At 38.1% G+C, this 27,334-nt stretch overlaps 1 protein-coding gene across 1 annotated transcript in view; it reads left to right on the forward strand.

The window, feature by feature from the left end:
* The window catches only part of LOC128743232 (cyclin-dependent kinase 5 activator 1), an 83,764-nt gene extending 79,407 nt beyond the window's left edge, over window positions 1–4,357 (forward strand). The window contains exon 4 of the mRNA XM_053839773.1: window positions 4,204–4,357. Coding sequence (XP_053695748.1) covers window positions 4,204–4,357 — 154 coding nt within the window. The remainder of the gene's footprint in view (window positions 1–4,203) is intronic.
* The last annotated feature ends 22,977 nt before the right edge of the window (window positions 4,358–27,334 follow it).

Below are 27,334 nucleotides of genomic sequence, written 5' to 3' on the forward strand. Positions count from 1 at the left end.
GTCTGAAAAATAGCAAAACCTGTTGTTTTGTCACAGCTGTAAATATGTTAGATGTAACATCTGACCTTTGAGCAAAAACAGATCGATTAGATTTCTTTCAAATCTTTCTTTGTCTCTCAGGGTCCAAGTTGATATCTTAAACCGGGCCTTCTCTAGAATCGAATGAAAGTGCGTTGCGTTTTCGCAACGCTGGAAGGAAATGGGTTAAATCGAACAGTCCAGCCGAGCACTTGAGTCGAGCAGTCGAATCGAACAGATAGTTAAGCAGTCTAGTCGAGCAGTTGAATCAAATTGTCTAGTCGTGCTATCAAGTCGAGCAATCGAACCGTACTGCCCAGTCGAGTAGTCGGGTCGAGGAGCTAAGTCGAACAGTTGAGTCGAGTTGTCCAGTCAAGCAGTTTAATCGAGTAATCTAGTCGAGCAGTTTAATTGAGTAGTCTAGTCGAAAAGTTGAATCGAACAGTAGGGTAGAGCATTCGAGCCGAGTAGTCAAATCAAGCAGTTTAATCAAGTCATTCAGTCAAGCAGTTCAGTTGAGCACTTGAGTCTTGCTGTCAAGCCGAGCAGTCGAATAAATAAGTTCAATCAAGCAGTCGGGTCGAGTAGTTGAGTCTAGCAGTCGGGTCGAGTAGTAAGTCGAGTAGTTGAGCCGAGCAGTCGAATCAAGCAGTTTAGTCGAGTACTCCAGTCAAGCAGTTGAGTCGAGCTGTTCAGTCCAGTCGATCTGTTCAATCGAGCAGTCGAATCAAACAGTCCAGTCGATCAGTTCAGTTGAGCAGTCCAGTCGAGTAATCAAACCGAGCAGTCTAGTCAGTCAGTCCAGTATAGCAGTCTAGTTGACCAGTTGAGCAATCGAGTAGTCCAGCAGTCGACCAGTGAGGTGACTGAGAATAAAACTCATTGCTACGAAAGCATGACGCCCTGTCAGGGGCCTGTTTTTAGTTACCGATAAGCCTCTTATGACGTCCTGTCAGAGACGTGGTTTTGGCTACAGACAAACCTCTTGTATCTATAGAAGACATGCCTCTTATATAGATATAGATGTTCTTTTTATACATAAAAAAATCATTCTGTAACAGAAAAATAATAATCTATTTCAATATATTTTTACGCAGTCGTTGGCCATATTTTTACAAGATCCGTACAAATGAGCACACCGATAGTCCAAAAATTCGAAACCAATGACAAGATTTACTGTATAAAGTTTGTTTTACGTAAGCAAACAACTGATTCATAGTCAATTCGAAAACTCCGAGTGCTCGTAGGTCCTCTTCTAGCAGTGTCCACGTGCTTTCGTGCCCGTTGAAGACAACCGGTCTAATTAGCATTTTGTACAGTGTGCACCTTGTACTGGAGCTCAGATTGTTCGACCGCAAGTGTTTGTGGAGTCCCTAGTAGACTAGACTTCTGCTGATTGTTGCCCTCTGTTGCCAGTGAGCCAAGGTATACGAACTCGTCATCTACCTCAAACTCGTGGATTACCACGGTACTGCCCAAGCGGGCCCTGACGCGCTCGGTTCCGCCCGTCAGCATATACTTCGTTTTAGACGTATTTATATTCAACTCAAATTTCTCTGCTTTGCGTTTTAGTCTGGTGTACTGATCTTTCCCCGCCTCAAGTGTTCTGTCGACAGCATCCACGTCGTCAGCAAAGCAGATAAATTGACTGGATTTATTGAAAACGTGCCCCGCATTTCGATCACGATCACACACCTTCAAGCACAATGTTGAATAGCAGGCAGGAAAGGCCATCTCCTTGTCCCCTGCGAGATTCGAATGGGTCCGACAATCGACCCGAGATTCTCTCACAGTACTGGATCCTATCCATGGTAACCATGATAAGTCTAGTAAGCTTACCCGGAAAGCCGTTTCCGTCCAAAATTTTCCGTAGCCCTTGTCGGTTTACCCTATCATATGCGGCTTTGAAATTGCTGAATAGGTGATACTCGAACTCGAAATTCGCGGCACTTCTAAAGGATCTGCCGCAGAGTGAAGATTCAGTCCGTTGTAGACCGATCCTCCAGGAAGCCGGCCTGGCAACTTAGCACAAATCTATTGGCTATTGGCGATAGTCTATGGAATATGACAACTTGTTCACGCCCATTTCGATAAGTTTCGCTCCAATGCCATCCTTTCCCGCTGCTTTGTGGTTCTTCAGCCGCTGGATGACTTCTCTAACTTCCCTTATCGATGGGGGTGGCACATCTTCGTTGCTTGCTACATCAATGTGAGTACTTCCTCCGCTATCATGGTCTGCCGCTTGCAGGCCATTCAGGTGTTCATCGTAGTGCTGCTTCCGCCTTTCGATCACCACACGGTCGTCAGCCAAGTTACCTCCATCCTTGTCTTTGCACATTTCGGCCCGAGGCACCAAGCCTTTGCGAGATTCTTTGAGTCTCTGATAGAACTTCCGTATGTCACGAAAGCGGTACAGCTGCTTGAGCTCTTCGTACTCCTTCTCCTCCTGGTGGCGCTACTTCTCCTGGAACGGTCGGGCTTGCTGTCTCCACTATTGTTCGTATCGCTCCACATTCTGACGGGTGACTCTACGCAGCATTTGTACCCGTGCTGCGCTCTTCTCATCTGCTTCAATATCTGCTGGCAAACTATTCGTTATGTCGATTCGATGCCACACGGCCTAGGACGTTCTCCGCTATACTGTTAATGGCGGCTTTAACCAGCTCACCCTCTTCCGGCAGCGCGGTTTCGAGGGATAATGCGTCGCTTTCGGCGACATCCGGGCGATTGACGTATGTTCACCATTACTAGTCCGAATCAATGCTAGCGCCTCGATAGGTTCTGACGTTGATAATGCCTGAAAAGTGCCGAGCATCTATCAGAACGTTGTCGGTTTGTGATTTCGTCTGGTTCGGTGATCTCCAGCTGTACCGATGGTGGAGGTTATGCTGCAAAAAGGTCCACTACATATGGTCATCTTCTTGGAGGCAGCAAAGTCGACCAGTCTTAGGCTGTTTTCGTTCGTTTGCGGGTAAGCGCTAAGCGCTGAACCGTCCAATCACCGGTTTAAATTTCTGCTCGTGACTGACCTGAGCATCCCCGATGATGATTTTGGCATCATGTCTTGGTCCAACTGCGCGCAAAATTCGTCTTTGTCATCATCGGCAGTTCCTGTGCACGTTAGTAATGCTAATATTAAAGCATCGGCCCTTAATTCTTCACATTCGGGGGATGATTGTCCACCACCCAATCACATGCTTCCGTATCTCGCATTTGCATTCTGCATTTAATAGTACCGTTTCAACCGAGCAAACTTTGACACAGTTATATATGAAACATTTGCAGAACTAGCCATTATCAACAATATTGCTAAATAAAGTTTTGCCATCTTTTGTATTTACGGTGTTACAAGGCTAGTGGCTCGTGCACTGAGCTACTGATGAGGAAGCTCCCTATCGTCCCCTCCATCGATTGGCCAATGTTTTATTGAATTCTGATACGGTGCTGTCAGCCCCATAAATAAGTTGGTGCGAAATCCGTCCAATCATTTTAGTTTATTGTGAATATTGGTACCTCGTAAACATTACTCAAAACGTTCAAGTGAATAGAAGCTTGTATTCGAAAGGTGCCTAAAGTTAATTTGAAATGTCCAGTACATATTTTGAAACGCTGGTCTATCGTATACTAAATAGGATTAGTTCTAGGCCATGCTGAGGAGTAACTTGTGGTTACATTAACTTCAACTGATATGCTTTCGAGTACGACAAATGCGGATTACTAGTTTGTTGCATTTTGTTCCTACTTGGCCTGCTTGAAGGGGAATTTGAATTTTTGGAACACGTTATGAACTGCAGGAAATACCAAATTACACCTTCCCCGTTTGAAAGAATGGTGTAATGGAGTAAAAGTATTGAGGAAATTGTTATCATCATTCTTTTATATAATTTTATTTTCTTTGAAACGATTTTTTGGATATGTATTACATGGGGGCGTTATCTTGACAACATAGCTATTTAAATACGGAATATATCACAATAGATCAAATAGAGGGTCGCAGTGATAAAAATACCAAACATGAAGAAAGGGTAATTTCACGTAAAATGCCGATACTAACTTTGTTGATACTAACTTTCTCTTACAGAAAAAGTGTCAACATTCCTTCAAATATGATACGTGTCCTAGTAATTGCGTTGAAACAATTTGTTACATTGTTGTAATATATTTTATTCCTTTCCATTTCCGCAGATGCCTACTGATCGTAAACCGGCTGTCATCCAACATGTTGAGAATCAATGCCGAGCCCGGTTTCTTCACAGAAATTTTCACCGAATTGAAGGCTTGCGGCATGAACTCGGCCAGCTCGAACCCGAACGGAAATTTGCCATGTGGTGCGGCTTGACGCAGCACAAGCAGCAGCCGACATCCGCGTGAAGTCGTTGTCCGGTTATCGATTGCCGGCCAGCAGCAAAAATACCAGCATCAAACTACCCTCCAGGAGCTGACCAGCGTAGTTTAAATGATGGCGCTACCATCAACCTTTGCCAGGGCAGTACCGACAACGGTCGGACACGACGAACACAGCCAACGAGCGTCAAGCCTACACTCAACATCAGCCTAGTAAACGTACATTCTAGACTATCATCCACACCACCAACCAACCAACCAACCAACCACCACCCTATGGCAAACTGTACTGTTTGCGACTTTGATAGGTTGTTCAGGACTGCTCTCCAGTAGGTTCCCGTCGTCGTTGTAGTTCGTATAGTAGCCACACTCTACTGTTAGCTAAAGCTGTACAACGATGTAGTGCAATTCACTATTTCTGCAACGAGGTTGAGGTAGCACCCGGAGGTTATCTTTCGTTTCTTCTACATCGTTTCTGACCTGCTTTCGTCTTATACGGCGACGCCAGGAGAAAGAAGTATCTTAGAAAGCATCGCGGTTGACCACCAGAAAGAAGATGACATTCAAATACTGCTTGGTTTGGTTGTTTATGTCAATGAATATTTGATTTATCACGAGAGATATTTAGTATTCGAAGTTGTAGCTTTACGAGTTGGGTCGAAATTCAACGTACAGTAAACGCCTACGCCTACGCAAACGAATAGGTTCGAAGGTTGCAGAATGAAAGCAAAACAAAAGATTTATTATTGATTATTTTCTTTCCACAACTATATTATCCGAAACAGAGAAAAAATGTGATTCGAAAAGCAGTTTAATAAAATTAGACACAATGTATTACGGGGCAAAGCGAAGGCAAGGCAATTGAAATTCTATGAAATATGTGGATAAAGTCTCGAGAAAATCGAGCAATGAATCGTAATGGATCAATGAAAGATAAGGGGCGTTGAAATCTCAACAACTTCAGGTTTTTGGAGCTAGTGCATATGAACGATTTAATATATACTAGCGCCAGAAGCATACTGCGGTGGGTTCAAAAACTTCTGTTTTCATTGATCCATTAGGAAACGCTTTTTTTGTTTTGGGTTGTTTCACTTGTAAAAATGGCACTGATTGAAAGCACACATTTCATAACATATTTTGAGATAATGTTGCGTGCTTTAAAATAACTATTGGCTCCTTTAACTTCATGGTGAAATGACATAATGATTTGATTTTTTTAGCAAATAGCAAAATATGAATTAGAGGAAATGTATATTTCAGTAAGTGCTATAGATATACAGTCCCGTATGAACCAACCCAAAACATAAAAAGAACAGACCGTTGGTTTTGCTTGTCCAATAGTACAGAACCACAATTTTTGACAAAACAGGTCATAGCAATCGAAGTAAATTTTGTTTTTCCAAATCTGGTGATAATTGTATTGATCGTGCAATCTAAACAAGAAAGGGATGCTCTTGCACTGATCAGAAAACATTCAACAAAATGGCCGTCTCCAGAGCATGGGGTTTGTCTAGTCAATAAGTGTATGTTCATGATTGAAAATAGTGCATAAGTGGAAGTAATTGAGAAAAGAAAGACAGACAGAAAAAAAACTATATATTGTGCAATGGTTGAAAATCGGGTAGTTCAATTAGATTTGTTGTCCAAATAAAATCTTTTTTCAAAGACGTTCCATCATATTTAAAACAAAACTATCGCTTATTCGTGATCTCATGTTTATGCTAAATGCTTAAAAGCTAAGTTGCATTCCAATAGATAATTTTGACACATATCAGGAATGTTCATAACAAAATACGTAAAAAAAACTCTCCTACGACAATGAAATTTCCGTACTGCTTTTGAACCCGGTTTTATTTAATGTTTACGTTCCACTATTCCATTATTCCACTAACTATCAATTGAAAATACATAGTTGTGATTACGTGCAATTTTTTTTATTTATTTTTTAAACTCGCGAATAACATTTATTTTAAACCTAAAATATGTAAATAGTAATGTTTTAAATCCCCCAGTTGAACTGTCGACAAGTACTCTCATATATTTTGACATGCATAGAATAGTAAAAAAATACAAGTCCATCCAAAGATTTAGTTGCGAAATTTTAAACCAAGAAACGCTCACTTTTTGACTAGTTTTAAAAGATTACATTTTTTACAACAACACTAAACACTATCCGTACTCGCATATTAGTCGGCTGATGATTCAGTGTGAGACCATTATGCGTGTACGGGCAGATATCTTTAAGAAGAATCATTTGATACTCCTGATTCCCTCGACTTTTAAAGTAGCATTCTTTTACTCAAAAGTACATATGATAATTGCAGCGATTCAAACTATTTGACCTAGTTTTTATCTTAATAAAAATCTCAATGGCGCTTTCTAAGACTAATTTATCTTGGACGCGCTCTGTTTGTTGAAACATTTCTGAAATGTTTCACAAACAATATCTTCTCTTATAACATTAACTAGCCACGATTCAGAATAGTGTATTATATTTATCCAACCTGACAGTTGTGCATGAACAGTACGTTATTTCTAATAAATAATTCCATATAACATTATCTCAATGGTGCTTTTATGCTATGAATTCTTATCAATGCTCTTAAAAGCATTTTATTCGTTATTTGATATATTGTGGCAGGTCCCAATACTGAAATCAATTGAAAAAACGAACTTTCCAGTAATTTATGAATTTTTGGTTTGCACTCTAATTAATTTTGTACTTATGGGTAAAAGATCCGCTGAAGAGTTTGAATGGAGTTAGCACCCCGTACTCATTACCACAGAACTGTAAATATCACCCCAAGTGTTTCCAAATAACTACATTCGTACTACTTTATTCGCTGTGACAATTGTTTACAAAATTTATTTCAATACAAATAAAAAAACTCGAAACGAAAGCGACACTTTAACCCGTTTCAAGAAGTTGGCCGGAATATGTGCAATAACCCCGGAAGATCGGAAAAATGGTTCAACTCACTTACATTATGGCTGAGAGCATTTTGAAAACTCCCAATGATATGAATATAAGAGGAATAACAATTTTGTGCAATAAAACAAAGAAAAAAAAAACAAACGAAAAGTTGAAAAGAGTTCAACCATTCCACGAGTTGCAAATAATTTCTCGTATGTTTTTGAACTAGTTCGTCTCTCTCCCAAACCATTTCCGTTATCAGTTGTCAGCATTTTCTTGTCCAACTTTGAGGCGCTTTCATTTTCGAAGATCTAAATCATGCTGTCTCTTAGGCAAAGAATGTATCAAATGTTTACTCTTCCTCTCCCATATAGAAAGTCACCTGCATTCAATACTTCATCGTCAGTATCATAGTTTGGCTAGATTATCTTGTGGACAGCGAGAATTTAGTAGATACTAGTTGAGAGAATAGTTCATAAGTTCGTCACAAATAAAATGAGAACTAATTAAACAACCAAAACGGTTACGGAATAAAGTCAAATAATACACAAACACACACAGACACACACAAGTAAACCAAATGGAAAAAAATACTGTTGAATGTTAATTACCAAACCAAAACCTAACAACAAAACCCGTAAATGCAAGTTATTAACAAATTGGTTCGAACAGTTTGCAACCGGCGAAATGTGATGCAGTCAAGCGAAAACTTGCAGCGAATGGCGAAAACAGCGCGTTTCAATACAACAAATTACCTAGACAAAATGTGTAAAATTGAAATAAAAAATAAATTCTACACAAAAGTACAGGATGATTAGAAAAGACTAAAGACCAATAAAATTATTAAACTAGAATTGAAATGTTGTTGAAACAGATCCTTAAAAAAACTTATAAAAGTTGCAAATACCAGAAAGTCAACAGAATCAAACTAGTTGCTCTGTTTGTGAGAGCAATTACCGGTAAATCGAGATGGTAAGAAAAGCTGTTTATGCGTAGATGTTGTAGCTAACAATAAGATCAACCGTATTTGGAAGTCACAAGTGGACACATTTACAAAGTCACATTCACATTTAGACCAAAAAAAGAATGCCAAACAACAAAGAACAGCTACTTCAACAAACAAAGAAAAAAACATACATAATAAATTTATCATCATCCATACAACCGGCAATTAAACAACGTTTAATAGGAAACAACAGTCAAACAGAAAAAAACTTTCAATTCCAAATATATTCTTAACTCCAGGAAATACGGCTAGAGGAAGGAAGGCAAATGAAAACGAAATGACCGATTGGAGGATAGGTACACAGATAATGACGAGATTAAATGATCTTTTGCAACCCTAATAATCCCAGTTTGATGAAATACTTGGTGAGAAAATAAGAATTATTAAAAAACAAAAATATTATGATAAAATAATACTACTGAATAAAACAAATTATAATTTTTAAGTAGAAAAATAAAAAAGATAATAAAAAAGTACTACTTTTACCCTTTGCAGCGAAAGAACCTTACCGCACAATATCATAATATCATATTTCACAAAAGAACGAATGAAGATCATATTTAATTCATTCATTTATTATGGCAGCCACACATCATCGAAAAATAAATGCACATCGCATTCAAAGCGATGAACGCAGCTTCGAAGAAATAATTTAAAAATATTCAAAGACATGCTTAATGCGGAATGGTTTTATGAGCCACTTCCTGTACAGTTTCCTTGCCACCGTGTTCTGTTTATTTTATTCACGACAGATACGTATTTCGCCTACGACTTGCAGGCTTCCTCAGTGTCTGTTTTCGTTTTGTAGTTCGAAAACAGACACTGAGGAAGCCTACAAGTCATAGGCGAAATACGTATCTGTCGTGAATGAAATACACATAGTAGAATTCAATTGGATAAGTTTTCTTATTTTTTACTTTTAGTGTTCTGTTTGTCATTTCGGTTCGATGCCTTTCAAGCTTTATACACGTGTAGTACAGTACCTGTCATTGTTTTTTGGGCAAAACAAATAGAAGTGTTGGCCGTTTTTGCTACATCCTGAATCGAAATGTTGGATTGACGCTTGAGTTGGTTAACTACCCCATCCTGGTATACTCCGGCTCAGTGGTGCGCAGGGCCCGGCAACGTCGAAACAAATAAATGAAACTGACTTTCTCTTACCTTCGCTTCATTAATGAAGTGACTTGCTTCGTTTGTTGAACTGAACGTTTCAAGAAAGCTTCAGTTGAAGTTGGTTGCTGTTTCAATTGACGACGGTAGAAAGTCGGGCACGATTTGTCGACATTGACTAGGTCAACTTTAATATGCGTTGCATTGTAGGAAATGTTACTCAAATTCAATAGGCGTTTTTGACAAGCTATCGCCCGCTTAGAGGCGCTGCATAAAAAAAGTGATGAAAAGTAAAATCGCTGTTAAACTCCAAACATTTTTGAAAAAAGCTGAAATAAAATGCAGTTTTTGATTAACCCTTTCAATTGTCAGGATTTTAGATAGCGAAATATTGGAAGAAATTTGTTTATTTACGTTAAGGCAAGTGAAAATATTCGAATTAATTAACTTTATGGCAGAAAAATGTTAATGTTTGATTTTGTACCGCATGAAACAAAAGTACATAGAGTCAGCTGTAAAGTTTACATATCCTGGATAGAGAATCACCAATTATTTTCAGTCTTCAGTGTTTTCCAATGTGTTTTCAAATTTTTTTTTCGTGATTAGCATAATCTGCGCCAAGAACCATACATATAACCTATCAGTTCGTAGACATAAATTCACTTGCGAAGCTCTAATAATCTCCCGAAACAGAAATAATATATATCAAGTGAAAGGTAATACTTTTTCTTACCTTTATTATCCATTTTCATCATTCCCACTGTTGGTAATTCAATAAAATATTACATTTAAAGTCGAGTTCCATATAGGTACCAGCAAGCATTTTGGGAATTGCACTTTTTTTGTAGTTCCAATAATCACAACCAGGTAGCGAACGGTTGCTCTTAGTTTTGCTCGAATTCGCCTATTGATTTGCGTTCAAAATTGCTGACCTTCTTCTGAATATTTGATAGAAAAGTATAAATGAAAAGTTGAAATTGATAGTCATGATGAAGTGAAACCCGTTTCGCTGACGCTGACTGAAGCCAGTTTGAAACTGAAGCGGTGCTGCTTCTGTTGAAACCGAAGTTTCACTGCTTCATTGTTGAGTGACGCTATGCAATTGAAAGTGACGTTGTCGGGCCCTGATTAGCGCACGAGTGCTGTACTTGAGATATATCGAACTGCAATAAGTGATAGCTGTGGGAGATAAGGATAACACACTGACGAACTGACATGACACTTAGAAGAAAATCCTTTGAAAATCATCGTCCTGCACATTTTGCTTGCACACTAGCACCCTCTGTTATGCATGTCGCGGAGTAGCTTGCATTTGCAGGGTTTTATGCTGTAGGGTTTTGTACATTTGAATGGTTTTATAGCAAAAACTCAAAGCAACACTCGCGCGCCGCGGTGTGGCCATGTTGCGAAACATGCTTTTTTGAAAAATGAGTGGTTTTTGATTGGACGATGGAATTATCGCGAGTGTCTCGTCTGTTTGTCTGTGGATAACATAATAAATAATTATAAATAAATATACACGAATTCTATTAACAACTCGGAGCACGACAACAGCGTGAAGATGTCCCGTACGTTTAAAAAAATTTACTCATGAATGTAAAAGATTAACTCATAAATGAGTGAGTTTCAACTGAAAAATGAGTAAAATTCAACTCACTTTTACAGTAAAGTGGAACAGCCCAAAAATTTGAGTACATAATTTGACAATTTCTCAATTCTGAGTAGTTAAGGCCGACCTCATGACTGAGTTATATTTAATCATAATTTGAGCAAATACAGTTTTCGGTAAAATGGCACGCATTTTTGAGTAAATATTGCTCATTAATGAGCTTCTGCATTGAACTCATAAAAGTAGTAGTTACTCAAAATAGTGTGTAAAAATACGCATGTTTTGAACTGTTCCACTTTTTGTGAAAGTAGGGTGATTTATATATTTTGGACAGGCGTTACGCGTGCTCTATTTTGAACTTTTACGGCAAAATCAAATGGAAAATGTCCAAAATAGAGTGGACGTAACGCTTGTCCAAAATAGATAAATCACCCTATAGGTCAAATTTTTTAAGCGTGCGGGTTCAAAATTTGACAGCGAGCCCAAATCAAACTGCGCTGGCAGTTAAGTGAAGCGCGGTGGTGACATGCTATTTCATTTTCGCACACACGAGATGTTGGCGGCGAAAACATGGTTGCCTCCCGATAGGGTGAGAGCAACGCTTAAGCTAAACAGAAATCTTTTCTGGCAAAATTTGCTGCACTCTTAAATGATTCTACCTGTAAATAGGTCGGACTTAGCTAAAACTTGGTGGAAACTACTCATAGTGCCCTTAGTGTACAAACTAAAATTTTGGGTAAAATATTCAACCAATTTTGACTACTTGCTACCGATAATTGAATTATTCTCTGTGGCAATGGCAAATAACGCACTTTTAAGTTCCTACCACAGAGAACAGATTAATAGGCTCGAAGGAAGTAATCGATTTTTTGTGTGTAAAATCTGTCGGTAGCGCCCTCCAGCTATAGTTTGCCAAACGCATAAAAAATATCCATGTACCTTTATCAATATGTCTTTGCGCTGGAGTTACATAGCAGCGATGGCAGCGACATCAAGATTTAGTTTGCCACTTACTGCTCGAGGGGTGCTCTATTGATGGATTACTCGTAGATTACATAAAAACCTTTTACACACTTTTTGTCAATTACCTGGTAGTCTGTTCTATGTGGTTTAAGTACGTTATTTTTTTGTGATCAAAATTAACGATATTTTCGTTATTGCCCCTTTTATGACTATTTAGACAACTGTGATAATCACTTAATGCAACGTACCGCATTTTGCACTGTTAATCTGACACTAGAGTGGCTTTTAGTTTGATCTACTAATGAGTTTGACTTCTTTTTCCTTCTTCCCCTTTCTTTTTCACTTCATTTTCTTTGAGCGAAATCGTGTGCGAGATTCGACTGTGATAATCGTGTAAATCGGGGTAGTCTAAATAGGGGCAAATGTCGCAATACAAGGGCGATATTTTTCGAAGCCTTTCGAACCAACACGATCCCGCGAACACAATGCGAGTCAGGTAACAAAGAAGTTTTTTATTTCTTTTTTCAAAATTCTACTGATAATTTGTTCGAAGTGTTACGTCTGTTAGTCTGTGGTAACAGTTAACGCCCAAACAGAATGCTGCGTTAACGCATTTGTCAGCGTCAATTTGACAGTAAACCCATGAGAAAACTGTCAGAATAACGCTGACGGACGCGTTAACGCAGCATTCTGTTTAGTCCTTTACCATGATCTTTGTTTTAATGTAGTATTTATTTACATGAAAACGATCACATATCAACTGTTAATACAGATGGAGGAACATTATTCAACTATAATTTAAGGCAATTAACGGAAAATGCCTGTATGGAAATGCTCCGAAGTCTATGGATAAAATACCAAAAGCCTATTAAGGGCAACAAAATTGAATACAGCGGACCCCCGTTCGTATGAACGATTCCTCATGCAAACTAACGGGGTTAGTTTTTAATTTGAACAACTGGTAACCCTAAATATGCTGGAACTTGTGTGAACTGGCTGCCCTGCTCTTTGTTATTGTTTTGGTGGTTTGATTCAGTTGGCAGTTGCAAGCAGCGAATATTCATTCTCCGATCGGATTTCTACCATAATCGTTGGGAAAACGCAATGTGAAACAGATTAAACACACTAGATCAGCACAAACAAATCGTGTTTATGTGTATTGTCTGCATAAGCAAATGCTGTCATATTGAGTATGACGTTTGAACCATTTTTAATTTGCACGTCGTGCAAACCAACGGGGTTCAAATTAAAAAGTGTTCAGATTAAAAACGGTCAAACGAACGGGGGTCCACGGTATAACAAATAAACTTGCCATCACGCTTCCTGATCTGATACGTAATATTCAAATAAAACCTAAATGATAACATCCCTGGACTGGATACGTAACGATTGTAACGCTGCTAACTGTCAATTTCGCAAAACGTCAAAACTTCGAAGCCCGATGTGTCAAAGGTGTCAAAACAACGCAGCTGTCGCTGTTCAATGTGTTACTGCGAAAGGTGGATACTTATTTAATACAAAAAAAAATTTTATTTAATATCTTTTTTTTTATTTAATATATAAAAATATAAACATAATTTTTTTAGGCTCTTAATTCCGATTTTGTAGTATTGCAGTGGACAGATTCAGCTTGCATTTAGATTTCAATTGCATATTTCCCATATTCATTTGCCTGCTTCGAAAGTATCATAACAATATATTACAAAAAAGTCCACCTTTTTGTGTGCTATCATGTATCGCTTTTACGAAGCTCAAGCAACTTTTCACTCTAGTGGGATTTCGCCTGCCTTGAAGAGGTAGCTGATAGTAGGTAAACCGCAAAGAAGCTATTTCTCTCACACTGCAAAAATTCCCTAGCTGTCGTAGTGCGTGCGATCGTGAATCACATGCAGGCAGAAACATTTTCAGTTGACTTGACGGACCGACGGACGGTCTGAAATGAAAAAAATCGCGTAAACTCACACAAGGCGAACCTTGTTCGCGTTCCGTTCAGTGGTGCTCCCCGCGTAGAGAAATTACAGAAAATTTTGGCAGAAAAGTGATTTTGTTCTCGTTTATGTTAGCAGTTCAAATTGGAGGTGTGATAAAAATTTATCGCTGTGAAAGTTGCTTTTTTTTCGTTTGTTACGTGCTGTTCTATTGACGAAAACGGTGCCATTGTTTTCCCTGTTGGATTTCCCCGATTTGCTAAAAGCTGCCTGCCTGTGCAAACTATTGTCAATCTCAACCGATCGAGTGAAAAAGGAAAATTTGCTTAAGAGTAGCAAAAAAGTGAGACGAGATCGGTTTTTATTGGAACTCTTGTTCCTAGGAGTGAAGTGAAAAATAGTGCCAGTGTTTTCCTTCGTTCTTAATTGGTCCCCGCTGCAGATCATATTAAAAAAGCCAAATTTCTAGTTAAAAAACAACGTTCATTATAAGGATTAATGTTGCTGCTTCTGTGAAGGTGATTATCGTCGTTGTGCAATTGTCAGGTAAATAGAAAGTACCCCCTTCGCAGCTTCATTTTTACCGTTCCTGCGCCTATGGCCAGCTCTCGCGAGTATTATGTCATCGTATTCTTAGAACCAGGGAACATAAACTTTTGATAATATTCATTAAAAACAAAAAGTCTGAGAGTAAAAAGGTATCTTTTCACAGGGAGTGGGTGAATTAGAATACCACAAACCGCACAAAAACAAAACGTAAAGAAGTGGGTAGACGAAAGGAAGTTTCGCAGTTTTTTCATGACGGATTCATCATTAGATTTGCTGTTGTCCTAGGGTTAGAAAATTCCCATTAGCGGCGGATTATGAGACTAGGTCACACGTTCTTAATTCATACAGAATGACCTTGAAGACAGTTGTCATCTCTCCGCTTCGGTTTCTGTTTGTTATTTAAAAGTAGTGATAATCTTAACCTTGAACCGCGACTATGGCTCTGTATTTGTCTTAATTTTCGTTACCGACGCCTGGTTCATTGAATTGTAATTGTGTGAATTCGCCTAACAATGGTCGACCGACGCTGAAGTTCCCATCCGGTTTGTATCTGTACTCAACCGCTTTAAAATCGAAAATGAGAAAGGCAATCTCGTCTTGCAAATAGACTGGAATATGTGCGTGCTGGAATTTGCTAAAATTAAAATTCTGGTTTTAAACACCACAAACAATAATTTGCATTGCAACAACATAATTGTTAATTATTTTGTTCTCCTGTGATCGATTGTGCCTATCGGAATTAAAGTGATCTTTATTTACATTACGACTACCTACATATGTTTGTGCTCAATATAAACACCGACTTCATTCGTTTCCGATATAAAATAAATTAGAAGACCTGAGCTTTGTTTATGTAAAAAACATTTAGAGCTGCTTCATCCATTAGACATTCCCAAGCCTGGGCCAGAACGACTAACCAACAATATTTACGCATAGCGAAATTCTAAAAAACATCACCGACTCTTTCCACTGTCTGGTCTTTGAACAAAAATATGAGGTCGGTGACATAAGAACGTGACATCAGCTGTCCATCAATCCGAGAGAGTAAGCTCAAATGAGTTGTTAAAACAATATTCTTGATGCCAACCAACCAACATCAAGAGTTTTAACTACCTTAAAGAAGTAAAGAATTTCACTGAATAAACTCAAGTTTTTTTTCGTTATGTGGAGGACGTTTATTCTATTAGCAAGGAAACAAAAGTAAATTCCTTATCACGCCAAGTTATTTGTAATTCTCCTATAATCTTTTTAGATCCGATACGGATCATCACATGCTTTCGTAGGTTGTATTATAGGATTAATGATAGCACAAGTCGCGTCAGCGTTTGAAGTCAAACGCGTACAACGCGTTTGCTTTTACAGATATCAGTATCTGTGAACTTCCTGAGGAAATCGCCAATTCGATGGTCAACTAACCTTTGGCCTTTTTTGGAAAGCATTGAATAAATAAAACAGCATGCAGCATGTCTTTGTAAACAAATAATCTATTACGTATGAAGTTGGGCCAGAGGTACGACATTCGTCTAATAAATTTGCTGTATGTTAGAATCTCTACTGAGAAATGCTGGTAGTAGAAACTCAGTAAGAACTGTAAGAATTCTCATACTACTACCTCTGCTTTACTGGGTAGTAATATGTTTAGCGTTTTAGAAGCCCTTCATTCATCTCGTTCAGACAAGCAACCCGCAACCTGCGTTCGTCCTGGTCTTGTGATCGAAATTGGAGCAGAATTCTTCCTGCCTTCAGACTGAGACAGGCACCCGGTGTTTGGATGGATGGATAAGAGTGCATTTACCTGGCTACATGATAGGGGGAGGAGTTATTTTCCCGCCCGCTAACTGCATCCAATCCAATCCACGTGGGATTCAATAGGCATTGAGGATCAACTCTATTCTATTGAAGCTGTTCGGGGCGGATCTCAGCCTTGTTGACACATGATTGTTCGGCAGTCGCAATCAATGTGCAGTGTTTTCTTGGGCGATTTTTACCTGCAACGTTTAGCGTGGAATAATTCGGAATCCATGGCGGAAGAAATGTGCAACAGGTCAGAAAAGCTCTAGTATCGACAGAAGATTTTAATACATTAAATCTTGTGAGGAACGGGCAAACGAGCAACAGACAGCGGAAGTAGCAGACTACCAGCTGAACAATATTAAACATTGTTCGAGCCCTTTTGAAGCTAAATCAACTTTTAGAACATTACGAAACCATTAAAACGATTGAAAACCATCACGAATCGACGATAAGTTCTTATACATAATTTTTTGTTATGAGTATTGAAACCAGAGAGTGTAGGATATAAGAATAATACAAAAAATATGTATATGAATGAACACATTGAATTAATTCTTGCATAGACCAACGATTAAGCGTGCGACGTACTTCAAAATTCCACCAACACTGGCGAGTTGAATTATTTTTAGACACAAATTGTGCCTCTTTATCCGTCTATTGTAGTCAAACCGTGCCCAATAAGGGGGTTATGTTGTGTCTCTTTTGTCCAGTACGATGTGGTTCAAAGGATTATCAAGATCACCGAGCCTCAAAGACCTGGGAGACGAGTGGTTTAGAATCCGGTCATAATTGGTTCCAATTATAGCTTGGTTCGATCCGAATGCCAGGTGGAAAGAGCACTTTGAAGAGCTCCTAAATAATGTAGGTAATGGAGAAAAATGTCAGGCACAGAATACAAATTGAGGAAGATGGTCAAGCTGTGGAGTCACCCACGTTAGTTGAAGTGGTAGGTGATAAAAGTGTTTAAAACCGGAAGAGCTGCTGGGAAGGATGGAACTCCGGCCGAACTTCTGAAAGTGGAGAATAAACAAAGCATTCCATGCCAGAAGAAATGCCTTCAGACTGGCTTGATGGTTTCGTTTCCCCGATATACAAGAAGGGACACCGATTCGATTCTAGTAACTACCGGGTCGTAAAACTTCTAAATTATAAGGTACTCTCCCGCATTCTGTTCAACAAATTGAGACCGTTATCAGCATCCTTTGTCGGCGATTACTAGTGTGGTTTTCGAGAAGGAAGATCGATTACGGATCAAATGTTTGCCTTACGTCAAATCTTTGACAGATTTCAGGAATACAACTTGCGGACTCATCATTTGTTTGTGGACTTTAAGCCTGCGTAGGATTCAGTGAAAAGAAATGAATTATGGCAGATAATGCTCGAACACGACTTTCCGACCAAGCTAATAAAAGAAGAGAAGACGTGCAAAGGAATGGAACCATCATAACCAAATCGTACATGCTCCTAGGCTTTGCGGATGACATCGACATTATTGGTGTTGATTGTAGAGCTTTTGTAGAGGCATTTGTGCCTTTCAAAAAAGAATCTGTGAGAATCGGGCTGATCATTAACACTGCACATAACGAAACACATGGTTGCTGGTAAAGCGCGTGGAAGTCTGAATGATGTTGGATCTGAGGTGGAAATAGATGCGGAATGGTACGAGGTAGTCGATGAATTCACATATCTAGGAACTCTGGTAACATGACAATGACGTCACTCGAGATGTGAAGAGACGTATTGCTACTACTGCAAATAAGCCTTTCTACGCACTCCGTAGCCAGCTAAAGTCACGAAGTTTGCGAACGCGTGCAAAATTAGCTATGTACAAAACATTAATATTGCCGGTGGCCCTCTACAGTCATGAGTCACGGACGTTGAGAGAAGCAGATAGGCGTATACTTGGTGTATTTGAACGAAAAGTTTTGCGGTCAATTCTTGGTGGCGAGATGGAAAACGGCGAATGGCGTAGACGCATGAGCCACGAGTTGTACGAGGTCTATAAATATGATGACATTGTGAAGCGGATCAGGTGCCGGCGGTTACAGTGGGCTGGACATATAACCAGAATGCCAGAAGAAAGGTCGACGAAAATAGTGTTCAGCAGAGAACCTGAGCAAGGTTGCCGGTTTCGAGGTAGACCGAGCACTCGTTGAATGTGTGCGATCGAGGAATATGCTCACACAGCAGGAGTGCAGGGGGACTGAAGACTGGCAGCCCAAAACCGAGAATCCTGAAAATCACTAATACATTCGGCTAGGATCCGCTAATATGGATTGTCGGCCATTAGAGCAAGTAAAGTATCCTGAAAGTACCGTGGCGAGGGTGATTGTAAAGAACAAGGAAACTCCTACGACTTCCCGCAAAGTGCAAACCAAGTGGAAAGTCAACGCCAAAATCTCGGAATATTATTTAGCGAACAAACTGTATGCTGGCCGCTGTATTGTGAGGCAAATTCGTCTCCGAGTACTGAGTAGGTAGACAACCCAATCGGAGCGTCAGTCAACAAACAGTGCTCGTATGCTGTACGACTGGGGATCGGGTAATCAACCGCGGTGGAAGCCAAGGTACATCGTACGTACATCGGACTGAAAGCTGAAGCCAAACGGATTGGACTTGTCATGGGTACAAATTTAATCTCCATAATGCGAAATATGACTCATGAATTCAAGAATTTAGTATATTTTCATGTTATGATTCTACACGCTGAATAATATTCATGATTTCATACTTTTCTTTATCGTAACGCAACCAGAGCGTTACTATTTTGCGGGCGCAATGGTGAAATCATGAATCTTTCAATTTAGACCATGACTTAAATTCCTGGTAAGCAGAATTTTACTCATGATATCATGCGCTTTTGGATTAGAATCTTGAAATCACAATGACGTTATTTAGCTGTCAAATGACAAATCTGGCTGGTTTATGTACATGAACTTTTAACAAAAATCGATTGCTAAAAAGATATGGTCGCAGTTTCTACTATCTGGGTTTGATTCTACAGATTTTGCTGCTTATATTGGTAATGATTTTGCAATTGATCCGACTGCGATAAGCGGATATACAATATCCACACCAGTTCCCTGGAGAAGAAAACGGTGATAAATTTCCGAGATACAAAGTTTAAAAAACGTTGGACAATTGGGTTGCGGTTTGGGCTTAGATTGGACAATGTTATGGTAATATGTAGCATGCTACATATGGCATCCGATTTATTTCTTCTATTATGGCCACAGAAGCAAGTCATATGCCACGAGTGTCTCAAATTATGGCATATTGCCAGAGTTGCCTGGACCTACCGATTGATCGATGGATTAGGAATTGCTTGAGAAGTGTTCGGAGCCGGATCAAACCTCGTTAATCCTATACTCGGTGGAAGTTAGAACACTATCTACTGAACAAGGTTGCAGAAAATCGCATCCTAGCATTCAAAACGAACAATCTTTCACGAACGCGTTCGGCAGTTTACTTGCCCGTTTGCATTCGTGAACGAAACGAGCGATGTCACCAGCGTGATTTTTCATGAGCGATCGGTGTTAGACGATAGGGTGTTTGCAGAGTGCATATGTATTGGAGATCTGTTGGGCAGGCAAAAGTGACAGCTCCATATAAAACACACGGGCTGGGAAGAGCAAAATTTTTTAAATGATTTATTTTCTTTATTTAAAACAGAAATTACAAATTGCTTCATACATATGGCAAGGTAATACATCTGTTTACTAAATAAAAAAATTATTTTCAACAAATAAGCTAAGACGCAGTAGCAATGATCAAAAATGTAACTATGACCTATGTTAGCGGGATAAAACTAAACAAATATCAATAGCCAGTAGTTGCTTTCGGCTAAGAAAGCAATTTATTATGATAAAACCAATTTTATATTCCGTTACTTTCAACTGGGCCTATGCCGTATTCTGCTTCAAAAATCAGTATATTTGGGACACCGATTTAACGCGAATTCACCGAAACCCTAGTTACCAAAAGTCAGCATATATTTCAGGGAACATTTGTCGGTTATTTTGACTATTAGTTGCTTTAAAATGATGAATAATTTTAGAAAAAATGATAATTTTATCCAGCACGTTTTTGCTGCATCGAATAGGAAAATATGCAATGTGTGCCCAACAGATGTCTTGCATGTGTGTGTAGCAAAAGCCCTATTGCCACTGCTATTTTTCGTTCTGTTTTGTTCGTCTCCGTTTGTTCCTTACGAGCCGATGCCATCGGGTAGGAGTCTAGGAGTTCGCCTTCGCAGCAAATCGTTCATAATGAATAATCGGGACGAGCGCTCATCAAGATTGAAAAAGACTGAACGTTAGCCGGGGAAGCATTTCTGATTATTCTGGTTATTCGAATCAATCTAAACAATTCAATTATGCCACTAAATCGCATAAGAATTAAAGAAGGTATCGTGCCAAATTTTTATTTGAGTTATGCGTAAATTATTTAATTAATCCTCTAATGCCCACCACCGCCTTTTGGTGGTCTCCGCTAGATATAGCCGTAGGATTACGTCTTACCGCAGGGTAACAAAAAATTACTTACGTCGGCATGATAGCTTTGTCGGATTTTTTAGGTATAATATTGTTGCAATCGTAGCAAAATCACCGATAAATTATATTTAGGCCATTTATGACCTATATTTATAAAACTTTTACATATCAAAATAGCGTCTCGATTATGGCAAAATAGGCAACACGCATTTGTTGTCAAATTCGAAATCCTACTATACTCGTATTTATTAATGCAAATTTCCATTGGATAAATGTACTGCGTTAGATATCGCACTTGTTAGTGTTAGCCGTAAATGTAATTTATTTTATCACTACCTAAATCTTAACGATTGTATTCAATGAGCCCATATTAATTAAACGAACGAATTACTTTGAATTGTAACTTTTGCTATCTTAACAGTACATAGAAGCTGTTAATAAAATTCTTCAAGTAAACCAAACACTCAACACTTTTATTCTTTCGATTACGAATCTTTATCAGCAGTTAGGCAATTGCAAATTATTTTTCAAGTTTTTTGTCACCAATCCCCTCTCGTCGCTTTAAAATTGGCTTTAAAAATCGGGGAACAAAAAATTTGTTGGACTTGAGTAACAAATGTTTTGTGTACAATCAATTGTATGTGGGCTTTATAGCCCAAAGTACTCGAGCTCTAGTTCTAGCAAAAACAGAGCAGCAGTTCTCACAATGTAATTTCCAAAAATCAACAAAAATATCTTTCGATTTTATCTTTTTTGGTAGGTTTTTGTATGAAAAATATTAACGTATATGTGAATATAGGAATAGATTTGGTTTTCAGCATAATAAACTTTGAGTAAAAATGCTGAAACGCTTGTTTAAAAAAATCTCTGTTTTGCCTTTCTACTATATAAATATATAGTATAAAGGTATAGAAATCACTTGGAAAACCGAAAATGGAAAGAAGGTCCTGCGGGCCGAATGTTATATACCATTCGACTCAGTTTCGGAAACTGAGCATTTTCTGTGTGTGTATGTATGTGTGTGTGTGTGTGTGTGTGTGTGTGTGTGTGTGTGTGTGTGTGTGTGTGTGTGTGTGTGTGTGTGTGTGTGTGTGTGTGTGTGTGTGTGTGTGTGTATGTAACGCTTTCAATCTCACTCACTTTTCTCGGAGATGGCTGGACCGATTTTAATGTTCTTAGTGTCAAATGAAAGGTCTAGGTGTCCCATTGGTCGCTATTGAATTTCATACTGATCGAACTTTTAGTTCAAAAGTTATGTATAAAAATACGAAAAATATGGGACTTCATTATCTCATAGATCCCTTAACCGATTTGAACAAAATTGATTGCATATGAAAGAGGAGCCTTACAAACCCTTAACTTCCAAATTTCATGACGATTGGACTTGTAGTTTGAAAGTTACATAAAGAAATGTGAAAAAATAGTATTTAAAACCTATTTTTGTAACATTTAAGAATTAATTCAATGAAAAACATCACACATTTTATTATTATTTGAAAATTACTGCTGAGATCTATCAAACGAAACCGAGTTATTGAAAATCGGACGGTTCATTCAAAAGTTATTCAAACTTTAACACTTAAGCACCGTATATTAAACCGTTAAAACGTGTGAAATCAAAACATATCAATCAAATGTTGATTGTATTCAATGTGTGCAATGTATGTATGTATGTATGTATGTATGTATGTATGTATGTATGTATGTAGGTGTGTATGTACGTGTGTATGTGATGACAATTTGCAATTTTTAAATTGAAATTCAAAAAAAGTGAGAATTATGTCAATTGTCTGAAGTTATTAAAGCCTCTTAGTGGAATACGAACTCTGAAATTAAAGAAAAGAAAAAACTTTTACCGACTAAATTCCACTATTTAATATTTATTCGCGACAGATACGTATACGCTTTGAAATAAGACACTGATGAAGCCTACACGTCGTAGGCGAACTACGTATCTGCTGCAAATAAATATTAAATAGTGGGATTCAATCGAAAAGTATTTTCTTTTCTTTGATTTCAGAATTCAATTGTCATTTTCTTCACTTGCTGTTGCTCACAATTGTACAAGAAAAGCAAAAAGCGAAGAATAGCAGTTAATTTAAGCATGTAGGTATAGTGGTGATAGGATTAAAAATACTAGTAAGTTGATTTTTCCAAATAAATTTATACAAATTTCAAACAAATTTTCCGCATCAATAGATGCTCTTTTCAATCAATAGATACTAGAGCTTAGAAATGTTATATGAAAAATAGGAAGTAAACGTTGCACGGTAGTAATTTTGTAAGATTTATTTTCGTTAGTGACATTTTAAAGGATAGATGTCTTATGTCATGTATCATGTTTTAATAAATAAATCAAAAATGACAAGCACTGGAAATCATATCGAGCATATTTCCCATTCTCAAGCATGTTTATGGCGCAGCTTTTGCACTATTTTTCGACCTCATCTTGTTTTCCTAGTCCTCTAACGGGATACATTGGATGCGATCAAGCTAATGACTATCTTTTCATGAAATTACATTCAAAAGAAGCTTAAGTTTTGATTTTCATGCAAAAATAATGATCTAAAGGAGCACCAGCTAAGAAAAAGTTCAATTTCTCTTTTTCATATCTAATGCTTTATTCAGTCATTTTTTCTAATTCAGATATATTGCAAAATTCAAGCCAAGCAAACTAATAGCAAAGTTTTGAGATGAATTATTTTGTTGTAGATTTCCTTTTTCTTCAAAAGCGAAGCATAATAATAATTTTTCTTAACTTTTGAACGCATGGTATTAATATCAAAATATCAAAATATCAAAAAATCTGCTATGAACACATATTTCATATTGTCAATTCAAAACAAGTTTCCTGGCTCTGAAGCCCGAAGATTAAGGCCGTCTGTAGACCCGTTAGAGGGTTAATTTTTAATTTTCTATATATATTCATTGAAGTCTGCAAAAATTACCTTTTGTGTCTACATTATTTTTCTATAAATCACGTAAATATTATAAAACTAAATAAGGTGTTCATCAAGTAGCATAAATGACGCTTACAAGTATTTACGCACCCAAGGAAAGAAAATATAATTGCTCTACGCAATACTTCCTTAAAAGAGCATGTCGCTCACTGGAAAGTGCACACCACTGGATTCAATTTAATAATAATAAAATTTAATAATAATACGTTGTGAATTTTACTGGCAAATGAGGATTTTGAGGAATACGGAACGGATATTTAAAAATATAGTCAAGTTAATTGTAGATGTACCTGGGAAATTAAATAATGATTATTGCGGCAGTAGAAAGGCTAGGTCACGCCGCTAGGTGGATTAATTCGGGTTTTTTCATTCATCTCTTCATCTACTCGTATTGTTGTTGTTGCTGTTATTTTTTATCTGCTCGTATTGATTTTTAACACAATTTGGATATTACGCTGCTATCTTGATGGTAATTTTATATTAAAAAGACTCGAAAGCGGAAGATAATTAAACTAACTAGGTATGTGTAAAATGTTATGAATAAATAACCCACTAAATTACAAGCCAATTGTAAGTTAACATTAGATTTACCAGCAATTAAGTCATTTTAATTAGTAGGGGAGAGTAGGCAACAGTGAGTCAACGGGCTTAGCTACGTCATAAAACATTCAAGATCCATGGTATTTTCATGGAAAGTGAAGTTTGTGAACCTACATCGCATAATGTAGTTCCAAAAAAAATTGTTGATTTTTGAATATATTTTTCAATAAAATTAGTTTGGGGGAGGGGGTTAAAGTAAATTTTTTTGCAATGAGTTTCAAATGATTTCCAACAACAAAATACATTTTTAATTTAAATTTAAATTGCTGCATAGCATCACATAGTAAAATGCAAAGCCTAGGTGCTACATTCCGTTATCGAAACTTGAACTTCTGTGTTTATACGACATACTTCGCAACCAGCTGTTAGAGTGCAGGACAATTGCAGGGCCAGTTGCTACGATCCTATTGACTCTTACAGCCTCTCCTAGTCGGGATTCGAACATACGACGACTGGCTTATTAGGCCAGCGTCATACTCGCGGCCAACTGGGAGGCATCACATAGTAATAAGAGTTAAAATTGGAAAAAATATGACAATCGAATTGTTTGCTAACTCCGCTAGCCATTTTGACGTAGGACTACGTCTTTTTTTACTATACTGGGACTGGGTAGCACTTTGTGAAAACGAAAATAGAAGTGTAACGTTTGAATGAAAGATTTCAAATGTTATTAACTACTAAACTACTGAACGTAACTGAACAATATATATGTCGTTGGATAGATAAAATGACCAGCAATTTTATAGGGGGGTAAGACACCAATTTGAAGGAGGGCGTAAGAGGGGGGGTTTTTGGAGGTAAGAATTTTTTCTATGGTGTACTGAGACCCCTTCCCCTTCTAAGAAGGAGAATGAAACACAAATTTCCTCATAACTCTAGAACTAGTCAAGCAAAAAGAACCAAAATTGGTATGTGGGTGTTTTTGGAGACATGAATTTATTTATTTTATGATGGTTTGAGACCCTTCACCCCTGTGGTAGGAGGATAAGGACTCTCATACAAATAATACAGAAATTGGTCATTCATTACCATTTCAACCTTTTTGATGCATACAAGTAATTTTTAAAAGAAATCTCTATATCTCAATGGTTGCAGGCGTTGTACTTATGAACCCCCGTCCACGTATTTCAAAGCCACCAGTGCATTCAATGAAGAGTCTGAATCTGAATTTTGCGCTCTTCTCTTTTAACCTTTACGTCCCCGACATCAAAAATGAAGGTACTTTCACTTACACTTTTGGCTCTATCTCCACTAATTTTCAATCGATTTTTATGAAACTAGTCTTAAAAGAACCAAATTAGATTGGCCTTTAATGAAAAAATATGCAAGTAAATTATGGTTCCATTTTCCCGGAGATATTCCAGATCGCGGTGGGATTTTTTTTGACGTCATAAGTAACAGATGAAATAAAATTAGAAATCTGTTTAATTGACAGCGCAAAAGTTATCCATTTTATTTGTAGTCACTAATAATGACTTGTACACTATCCTGTAGAGCGCTGGCTTACGCCTCACTCTCCGGAACATCCGTTGTCGGTTCTACCGGAACTCAAAAGTGGTCGTTCAGTATTCTCTTCGAAAATATGGCAAATGGGGTATCAAATCACAGGGTTTTTCAACACGAGCTCGTTAGTGGACATTTGGATGTATTTTGAGTCGATCTGGGCATTCCGGAACATCCGGCATCGGTTCTACCGGAACTCAAAAGTGGCTATTTGGAATTCTCTTCGAAAACATAGCAAATGGGGTATCAAATCAGAGAATTTTTCAACGCGAGCTCTTTAGTGGACATTTGGATGTTTTTTGAGTAGATCTGGACATTTCGGACATCCGGCATCGGTTCTACCGGACCTCAAAAGTGGTCATTTGGAATTCTCTTCGAAAATATGGCAAATGGGGTATCAGATAACAGGATTTTTCAACACGAGCTTTTTATTGCAAATTTTGATGTATTTTGAGTCGATCTGGACATTCCGGAATATCCAACATCGGTTCTACCGGAACTCAAAAGTGGTCATTTGGAATTTTTGTCGAAAATATGGCAAATGGGGTGTGAAAATGTCCAAATCGGCTCAAAATACATCCAAATGCCCACTAAAGTGGTCGAGTTGAAAAATCCCGTGATTTGATACCCCATTTGCCATATTTTCGAAAAGAATTTCAAATGACCACTTTTGAGTTCCGGTAGAACCGATTCCGAATGTTTCGGAATGTCCAAATCGACTCAAAATAGATCCAAATATGCACTAAAGAGCTCGTGTTGAAAAATCCTGTCATTTGATACCCCATTTGCCATGTTTTCGAAGAGAATTCCAAATGGCCACTTTTGAGGTCCGGTAGAACCGATGCCGGATGTTCCGGAATGCCCAGATCGACTCAAAATATATTCAAATATGCACTAAAGAGTTCGTGTTGAAAAATCCTGTGATTTGATACCCCATTTGCCATGTTTTTGAAGAGAATTCCAAATGGCCACTTTTGAAGTCCGGTAGAACCGATGCCGGATGTTCCAAAATGTCCAGATCGACTCAAAATACATCCAAATGTCCACTAAAGCGCTCGAGTTGAAAAATCCTGTCATTTGATACCCCATTTGCCATGTTTTCGAAGAGAATTACAAATGGCCATTTTTGAGGCCCGGTAGAACCGATGCCGGATGTTCCGGAATGCCCAGATCGACTCAAAATATATTCAAATATGCACTAAAGAGTTCGTGTTGAAAAATCCTGTGATTTGATACCCCATTTGCCATGTTTTTGAAGAGAATTCCAAATGGCCACTTTTGAAGTCCGGTAGAACCGATGCCGGATGTTCCAAAATGTCCAGATCGACTCAAAATACATCCAAATGTCCACTAACGAGCTCGTGTTGAAAAATCCTGTGATTTGATACCCCATTTGCCATACTTTCGAAGAGAATACTGAATGACCACTTTTGAGTTCCGGTAGAACCGACAACGGATGTTCCGGAGAGTGAGGCGTAAGCCAGCGCTCTACAGGATAATGTACAAGTCATTATTAGTGACTACAAATAAAATGGATAACTTT

Source organism: Sabethes cyaneus, chromosome 3 (genome assembly GCF_943734655.1).
Source record: "Sabethes cyaneus chromosome 3, idSabCyanKW18_F2, whole genome shotgun sequence".
NCBI classification, from domain to species: Eukaryota; Metazoa; Arthropoda; class Insecta; order Diptera; family Culicidae; genus Sabethes; species Sabethes cyaneus.